Source organism: Syngnathus floridae, chromosome 8, assembly GCF_059516105.1.
Source record: "Syngnathus floridae isolate MCC-2025c chromosome 8, RoL_Sflo_1.0, whole genome shotgun sequence".
Taxonomy (NCBI): Eukaryota; Metazoa; Chordata; class Actinopteri; order Syngnathiformes; family Syngnathidae; genus Syngnathus; species Syngnathus floridae.
Genome location: NC_142420.1, coordinates 4,292,851 through 4,302,459, shown reverse-complemented (window position 1 = coordinate 4,302,459; position 9,609 = coordinate 4,292,851). Strand labels below are relative to the sequence as shown.

Below are 9,609 nucleotides of genomic sequence, written 5' to 3'. Positions count from 1 at the left end.
CTCCTCTTTCGTTTTTCCAGATGATCCTTTTCATGGGCTCGGGACCTGCCATTAGAATTTGTTTTTACATGGAAGACAGAAGGAAATATGTAACGTTGTGACATGACTGAGCCAAATGCCCGAAATTTTGGACAAGCAAAATTCACCCAATCATGGCTCAGCTTCAGACAACTGGTGAGCCGTTACTGGTTGTGATTTGATGACTTTTTTTTTTTTTTCCTGCTCTTGTCTCAGTTGATCCAACATGCAAGTCCTCAAAAGTGGGTAGGGCGGTACAGGTGGTCTTCTTAGCGGTCCTAACTGTCACTTGCAATTAGATTTTGTGGCAGCACCAAACCTGACTCGATCGTTGCTGTATAAAACTGCCGCAACTTGATGTAGTATTGCTAAAAACAACCCTGACAAAGAACTGACATGATTTCCTTATCATTTGTGCCTTCATCTTTTGTCGTCAATGAAATATACAGAGGCTGGTGACATCCAGATTGCTTGACCCTGAATCACATTCACAGCCTCCCAAATATCATGCCTTTGAGCATTACATAGTATGTCTAAGTCCAGAGTAGCTTTTCCAATTCAAGCTCCAGCTGTTGTATGAGTGTCAAATCATTGGGATTCCTGGGATTCTTTAGCAGCCCTTTGGGTGCTATTGCTTTCACATGTGCTACTTGTGCTTTGAAAAGGTTATTGCTATGATTTCCTGACTCAGTAGGCTTTATTTGTTCTTGCTTAAACTTGGCCAAAAACATATATAATGTAATGTATCTAATCTATAATCTGTGTCAAATGTCTGTATGCTATTTGTTACTTAAAAAGTGCCAGGACAGCTTATTTATGATTATATTAATTTAATTTTTTTATTAATGTTTGTTTTGGGGTTTATTTATGTTTAAACGGTACATTTTGAACATCTTTGTTCCACTGTTCAACTGCGTAAATGTAAATTTATTATTCACATACAAATTTAAAAAGACAGAAAAAAAACTGTGGCCGGAGTGTGAAAATGGCAGAAAAATAACATTGCGTTTTTCTCTAGGTATAGGAATGGTTGGGGACAAAAGAGTGACGGGAGGGTTCTTGACCCTTGGCCACCCTGTAGCACCGCCTCTGTTGCCTTACCCTATTATTCAAAATAGGTTCAGGGTAGAATAAATCTCCACTAAATGTTATGTCCAAATATTTATTCGACTATGGAAAAAAAAACGACCAAAACGTCATTTTTCTCCTAATTTGTATACGCACAAAAACTGCTCATTAATAATCATGATAAAATATTGCACTAAAAGCCGTATCAAGACTAAACTTTGAGGGTCCTGGTCGTGTATTACCATGGAGACTTGGGAGCGCATCTCTTGCAGATGCTGCTGATGCGGTTGTAGTCTGCGCATGCGCACATCTCTTACGCGAGCTCCACGTATACATTGACAGACTCACCGGATGAAAACAGCTGATGTCACGGACATGATGCTCCGCGGTCGATGAGGGCAAAAACACGCTGCTGTAAGTCATTTATTGTCCGTGCAAATATGACGCGGAATTATTCTCGTGATGTTCACCATTGTGTTTGTATTTGGAGAAATTGCCACCTGCTAGCTTGTTCTATACAGGAAGTGGAGATGTCGCATCCTTCGTACCAGGCCTTGATTTATTTTTTTCCGCGTGTATTTGCTATAATAGAATCTGACATGGTTGGGAGATGTTATGAATGGTTTGTTTTACACTCCTTGGTCTCTGATGTGATATTTGTGGTGTGCTCGGCTTGTTTTTAATGCGATCTGGTGCTTTACTACTAACGCGTTTCCATAGTAACCTTGGCTGTCATGGTGTCATTCATCTCAGTATGGACGTGCGTTTCCTGTTTGGAATCCTTGCATGAATGTGTGCAGCGTTTGACAGCTGTTTTATACGTGTTATTTTATATTTAGTGGTTATCCAAGGACCCTTGAATTTTCTTGAATCTTATTCTCATTTTTTTATTTCTCTTGTGCATGTTTGTGTCCTTGTAAGTGGTGGGGAGGGTGGCAATAGTTGATTTAAATTAACTAGAATTAAAAGTGCAAAATCACAATATGCAAGTTTGTTTGATTGACTGTGTGGCGGTGATATGAGTTGAAGTCATCACTCAATTTTACTATTTGGCAACATCTGATTACACCATTCAGATTTTTCTTTCGTGTGACTAGAGAAAGCTGGAGTCGCGGTGCAAGAATAGTATCCATTCTGTATATTGTTCCCCCTTTTAAACTGATTGAAATAAAAAATATAAGAGTCAACTGTTTCCAAGATCAAGTCGCCATGTGGCATACCCTCCAATTAAAAATAAGTTAGATTTTTGAGCAGTGTTGTGATTTTAGGAGGCAAGCACAGGTGGCAGCGCCCTGATGCTGATGAAAAATGTATTATTTTCTGATTATTCTTAGGTGCACACAATATCAATCAAAACACAATGTTTATATGCGGGCATATATTGATGAGACCATTTTGCCTCGAATTTCTATTTATCTCCAAATTGGCATAATCCAACTTAATACAGTGCTGTGAAAAAATGTGCCCTTCCTAAATTCTGGCTCCATTTTTCAAAAATGTATTTATCATGCTTCCCTGTTCTGATTATATTATTTGTTTCATTGATGTATTTAATTTGAATTTTTAAAAGCTCACCCATAGGATTTTCTGGTAGACAGTTCCATTAATCACAGTAAGTGGTCCAGGCTCTAAATAGCAAAGTACTAGTTCCACACTAGCACATTTCTATGTTGAACTGTTATTCATTATTATTGTCATTAGTTATTATTAATATCATTAACCAAATGCTGCGTATATTCTTGTTTGTTTTTAAAAAGAGTTACAAAAGTCTAGAAGTGAAACCTCCACATTCTTATCCAGACTAGCAATTAACGTGATTGCATCCTGTCTACGAGGAACATGTCCTCTTTCCCCCAAATGGAAAATTAATTGCTGTTCTCGCCACCGGTCCTCCCACATAATAGCAGTGGTTTTCTTGTCACTCTCTCTCACATCTCTATATATGTTAAGTGCAATAATCAAGACGCTCTAATGGTTTCTAAATGTGAGTGCAGTTTAAATGGGAACACAAACAAGACTCAGCTTTCACTTAACAGTCATCATTCTGAGATTTGTTTTTTTTTAGGGATACATGATTGATAAAGTTGATAGATTGTCATAATGCACTGAGCAGCCACAATAGAGATGCTATCGCCGTGTCACAATAGTATAATTTTCTGTGGTTGTTTTCCGAATTGTTCAACAAGAAAGACAATTCATATATCAAACGGCACCTGTTTGCAAGTTCTCGAATTTGCCTCATGGGGCGAGCTTTGACTAGCCCGATCGCCGCTAGATAAAATATATTCATACTAGCGGAAAGGGGACCCTGGAATTGAACAAGGGCAGCGATACAAACTGCTTTGTCAACCTTCTTTTCCGTCTTTCTCTTGCTCCCCGTCTCGGGACCCTTCCACTTATATCGTACTCACTTTCTCTCCTCCAGATGTGTCCAAACCTTGGTTCTCTCAAACCTTTCCCCAGACATCAAACCTTGGCTGTCCCTCTGATGAGCTCATTTCTATTCCTATCCATCCTGTTCACTCCAAAACCTCAACATCTTAATTTCTGCCATCTTCTGCTTTGCTTCCTGGCGTTTCTTCAGAGCCAGTCTCTCCAACCCGTACTTCATCATTGTCTTATGAACCTTCCCCTTCATCCTAGCAGAGATCCTATCACCCAACACCCTTGATGTGACACTTTTGTCAAATCATTTCAACCTGCTTGGATAAATTCCCTCAATAGAACAAAACCCGCACGCGCCTTGTCCATCCCTACTTTATCGTATTTCATGGAATATGGAATTGCGTTTCATGTCAATGGATTAAATGATCTATATTGTCTTCCCATATCTCTTTCTCCAGTGAACTCTCTTGCTTTTTTGCTCTCTCTGGTTGGTCCCTCCACCTATCTGTGCCCTGGGGATGAACGCACCAATGAGGAGCCTCACAGTGAGTCCCCCGCCCCACCTTGCCTTATCGTCTGCCCCGTCTTCCTCCTCCACATGCGGTCACCCATTCACAGAGCGTGTCGCATATATGCCTTGATGTCAGATGTGGTGGGCATTCCTGTCTCTCTGAGCGTAATGTAGATGTGGGTAGAGTGTAAATGTACGCCATACAAGCCATGATGTTGACTAACTGTTGTGTGTTATTTGCAGGGTATGCCTGATCGCATGTTATGTGCAGTGCTGGAGCAATTTCAGCTTTACTTTTCCCTTTGGTATGTGCGCTTTGTCTCCATTCAGAGTGTCATTTCCTCTTCTTCTGTTCATATGCTCATACAGCCTCTACACACCTTTTTTCCACTTTGTGCAGCGGATCTAAAAAGTCAACACAACTTTTTCTATCCTCTGTACACACACGCGCACACACAAACGCTCAATTAAGAAGACTCACACTTAAACTACTTGATGGAGGATCATATGTGATCTCATGCGGTAAGTTGCTGGACATGTTCTAGTGTGAATACACTTGTCCTGTGTCCCATGTGTGCTTTGTCGCGTTAACATGATAGCTGTGATATCCATCATGTGTTGATTATGTTGAGAAAGACAACTCTGTTCTGGCTGTTCAAGTCCGGCAACATCATCATAATTGCTGTATTTCCTGAAATACGTGTTAATATAAATCCTGATAGATATGGATGGATGATTTTAGTGAATTATTATTATTTTATATCGTTATTTACCTATGGGAATAATCAATATATTATTGAATATTATCACTGAAATTCATTTAGGGAAAAACAGCCACCTCCACAAAATGCCTCACATCTAATAGACAACAAATACTCTTTGCAGTTGAGTCAATAAATACTCCAGGGTACTTTTAAGTGAAATACTTTACACAATAATACATGTCAGAGTCCTTAAATATATACCGTACTTGTATGCATGTATGCACTGGTTAAGATTAAATGCACATTGATGATGATACAGCTCTTGTATTGAAACTCGTTAGATTATGAACTTTAATTCAACATTAAGCTAACACTTGAGGACTTAAAGAACTACAATGTACTCATACATAATTTGATAATTTCAGGTTAACATGAACTCCATATAATTCTGACCAGACTTGAATGCAGATACAGAATGTTGTGGTTTCTTGGTGTAGCTTTGGTCACTGTATTGTCTAACTGCTCCCTTTGTCAGATCCACTCTCTGTATAGCACGGCAAGCCCCAGCATGCTTAAGAGGAAACAAAGCTCCAGGGTTGAGACCCAGCCCATGACTGACTTTGGGCCTGATGAGACCCTGGCAGACAGTGCGGACATCTTCTGGATCAACAAACCAGTAAGTGTACATTTATTAATTTATTAACTCGAGTGAAACATATTCTTTTACATGACCCTGACTGATTTCCATGTTGTTGTAATATGAAAAAAAAAAGTCCCTCAGTATATATTAGTAAATTGTACTGGCATACCTGTAAATGAAAAAAATTACATGCTTAAATTTTATGCAAGGGTGGGGACAAGCGGTATAGAAAATGGATAGATAGAAATTTCATGCATAAAGATGAGTTTTCCCACTGGACACAAAACTAAATAATAGTAATAATAGTAATAGTAATAGATACACGCAAAAAAATGCCCCTGTCTCAATATCTCTTTTAAATAAACAACTTAACAAAGCAAAGAAAGTACTGTGCTAACTGTCCCTCAACTTTCTGTAGTGGGTACACTCCGTGCTGAGAGCCTCCGCCATCGGCAGCGTCATCTCAGCATGCATGAACACCCCCATGACATTTGAGCACTACCCACCCCTCCAGTATGTGACCTTCACCCTGGATACGCTACTCATTTTCCTCTACTCGGCTGAGATGATCGCCAAGATGCACATCAGAGGAATTCTCAAGGTAGTCACCAACACTACGACCTCACCTAACCAATAGTTTTCGTCATCAAAGTTAGTCAGTCTTCAAAGTGTGGATATATTGAAAGAGGAGTTTGCTCACGTTGGAGATGCACACTACTTGAGAGTAGACACAAATGAGTTACAGACTGTGTTTGTGTGTTTTTCCTTTTTCCATGATGGCTAGCTACGGCCCTGGACTAAGCGCATCACATTGATCATCACACTTCATACGTACACTGCGGTAGTATGCTTTAGTTTGGTGCAAAGATAGCCTCACACAATCTTCCCAGATGGGTTTTGAGAAACCCACCAGAGCTGCTGTGCTTCCTAAGACCTGGCCACTTGTGAACTCTCGTGGGAGAACACTGTGTGATTTTGCCGTTGAATTTTTGCAGCATCACTCAGAAATCTTTGGGAGGACTTATGGAAACAGATAGAATGTAATTAACTTTAGTGTTCTAAAGGAGCCAGAAAAGGTTCAACAGAAGCAGCACGGAAAGGACAGCTGGTTGCTGTATAAAGTGTGGACAGCTAACTTGGCATGTTAAGCATAACAAACAGCGAGGCGGACGAGGACACGCTTTGCTTTACAAATGGCATTAGAACCTTACTAAATCCTTCTTTCCTTCTAAAAAAATCATTAGTGTCTTTGAAACTTGACTTAATGTGACCCCAGTGATTTACTTTATACTGAAATATGTGATTGTATGAACAAACAAGGCAATTTCATGCTTTTGTTTGTTATGGTGTTTTTCTGACACTTGCTATTTTGTAGTCTTTCCTCATCTTTCTCTCCTTCGACATCCATTGTCCCCTTGACATTTCACTTTGTTTATACCTCGGGGCTTTTGTCATTTTCCTTGGCTTATCATGTCGAAAACAAGTTGCTTCTCATTTCTTCACTCGGGCGGAATGCTGAAAATCAGAAGATTTACACATATAGGACCATATCTACCTGTTGACATATCCTACTGGGTTTTTTTTGGCTCTTGCTCACGGCAACACATCATTTCCTGTGGAAAGGGCAGATGGCATGACAGACTTTGCTGTTTATTTGCTGTCAATTACAAGCCACTAGTATGCCATCTGACTGAAAACTAAACTACGTTGTTAGATGTGTGGCGTAGTTATAACAATGCGTCTAGGAGAAATAATGAACAATTAAATGAGTACAAAGCTCTGTAAATCACAATTTATGATACTGAAAATAATAAACAGTGAAGTTTGACACTTTCATTACTCTATACAGGGATCCACATATTGATAATAGCATTTTCAGCCAAAACTAATGAGAGGTTGCCATTAATAGTGGCAACGTAAGATGGCTGGCTGCCCTCTCTCTGGCTTTAGCTGCGAGATGCCACTTGTTCGTGGTACAGTCACATAGCCATTTTGTATTAAGTTAACAAATGTGCTTCTTACGCCGCATTCCAGAAAAGTGGGAAGTGGTTTGTTTGTTGATGTTGCGTTGATGCTGTATGGGCTGAGGTGTTAATTGCTTACAAGCTCCTGGCTGTTATTTATAATAGAGGTTGTACTATGGCTATGATTGCGTGTGTGTGAGAGAGACAGAGGAAAGCTGTGGGCTGAATCTTGTCATTAAAAGTGTTACCTTCTTCTTTCTGGAGTGTTAACTGTTGATTTGTTCCATTGCCATTTCCTCCTCTCTGCACAGGGGGATAACTCCTATGCGAAAGATCGCTGGTGCATGTTTGATGGATTCATGGTGGTTTTCATCTGGGTGTCCCTGGCGTTGCAGGTATATTGCGACATTTTTACTGCGTTTCTATGTTTTTATGCCGCCTCAAATTTGCTTAGACAGCTTTTTTTAAAGCATGTTTCAACCATCCCGTTCTCTTTGTTTTGAGATGTTTGAGATAGCAGACCTCGTGGATCAGATGTCTCCATGGGGGATGCTGAGAATCCCCAGAGCGCTCATTATGATTCGGGCCTTCAGGATCTACTTCCGCTTTGAGCTTCCTCGCTCCCGCATCACTAACATTCTTAAGTACAACGGAGCATTTTATTCTTACCAAAATTTATTGTGCATAAAGAACTAGGCCACTAAAATTGTTTGTCTACATTCTTGTTGTTGGCAGGCGTTCTGGCGAACAGATCTGGAGTGTATCTATCTTCCTGCTGTTTTTTCTCTTGCTTTATGGAATTCTGGGTGTGCAGATGTTTGGAACATTCAATCATCACTGTGTTACCAATGACACTGAGAAAGGGTAATTAACACGTAACTTCCATCAGTAAACATTGTATTCTGATTAATATTGCATTTTTGGAATCAAGCAGCAAAATCCTTCAGTTTATATCCATCTGAGGGGGCGACCTCATATACCCTCAACTGAAAATGACATTATGGTGCCTAAGGAGTTCAGCTTGTGATCAAATTGAGACAAATATTCCTGACAAAATAAACATTTTCTAATTTTAAATACACATCTTTTGAAATTATAATAAAATACACTTTTATTTGTCCCAATTTCTCGACTATAGCTTGCTATTTATAGTATATTTTGGAAATATAAATAGATCCAATGATTCAGTTATCCTTGTTTTCACCTACCGTCCAATCTAGAAAACACATCCTCGATGGTAGTTGTGATCAGCATCTTCGCATTGGCATGGAACAACAGTCCAATACCCGTTGAGCCTCATTATGCTGCACTACCATTTAATTTATTTAAAGTACAATTAATTACAGCATGATTTAAATGACATTGGTCATAATGAGGATGCATGTATAACTCCACAGAGATGTGGAACCAGGTAGGCGTAACGCTCCACCACGTATTCTATATTGTATTTACAATTAGCACCAAGTGCTAAAATTAATTGCACGTCCTACACCCTTTGAATGAAGCTCATTTTTGCATAGCCTCAGGACACATGCATGAGAGAAACTTCATGACCCTCACATTTACACTTTGGATACCAATTTGCAGATCAAAAAGTAGTCTGTTGTGATCCCCCTGCTACCTCACCAAATTCAAAGTGTGCTTTAAAATATGTCAGAGAGAACAGATTTGTCTTATCTGTTCAGTGCTACATGTCCTTGACCCAAAGTCAAAAGCTCTGCAGCTTTGCACACACGTGAAATATGATGGAAATTGGGAATAATATATCAGGGGAGACGGATATGAGATGAATAGGGTGTCGGATTTGTTAACAAAAGGAGGATCTTGTGGATGTCAGGATTTCACCTGCTATTTCACTTCATGTCATGAATTGCACACAAAGGTATTATTATAGGCTTATTTAAAAAGTAAAAAAAACTGGTGAACCTCTATCTAAACGATTTTCTTCCACATAGGAAATAAAGGAAATTGAGTTAGCCTGTTCCAGAGTCACTGTTGCTATCATAAAACTTGATTAACTCTACAGTCATTCAGAAGGAAGTTGTACATTAACGACTAAATTGTGGAAATAAGCAATTTATTATTGACACTAGAAAAAAAAGTAAATTTAATCACCCTTGAATTAATTTGTCACATACTGTGTTTGTCTCTTCCAATTTTATTACATGCTTAACTGTCACACAAGTATAAAAATTATATTCAGTATTTACAATGAATCAGAGGTTGTATTTCAGTCAAACCATGGTCACAGTAAATCATATTAAATTCAGCGTCCATTACGCTTCTTGTCAAATACAGTGCAGCCGTTGTGCATTTGCG

General features: G+C 39.2%; 1 protein-coding gene across 6 annotated transcripts in view; it reads left to right on the top strand.

Annotated features, from left to right (window-relative positions):
- nalcn (sodium leak channel, non-selective) overlaps positions 1-9,609 on the top strand; it is a 47,049-nt gene that overhangs the window by 3,670 nt on the left and 33,770 nt on the right. The window contains exons 3-10 of one of the 6 annotated variants that reach the window (XM_088382582.1): positions 21-174; positions 3,930-4,016; positions 4,226-4,287; positions 5,222-5,362; positions 5,745-5,927; positions 7,602-7,685; positions 7,795-7,934; positions 8,026-8,154. In XM_088382582.1, coding sequence (XP_088238708.1) covers positions 4,246-4,287; positions 5,222-5,362; positions 5,745-5,927; positions 7,602-7,685; positions 7,795-7,934; positions 8,026-8,154 — 719 coding nt within the window. In that variant the 5' untranslated portion in view covers positions 21-174; positions 3,930-4,016; positions 4,226-4,245. Of the gene's footprint in view, positions 1-20; positions 175-1,291; positions 1,501-3,929; positions 4,017-4,074; positions 4,159-4,225; positions 4,288-5,221; positions 5,363-5,744; positions 5,928-7,601; positions 7,686-7,794; positions 7,935-8,025; positions 8,155-9,609 lie in introns of those variants that run through there. The other 5 variants (XM_088382584.1, XM_088382581.1, XM_088382585.1 and 2 more) reach the window with 5 other exon arrangements.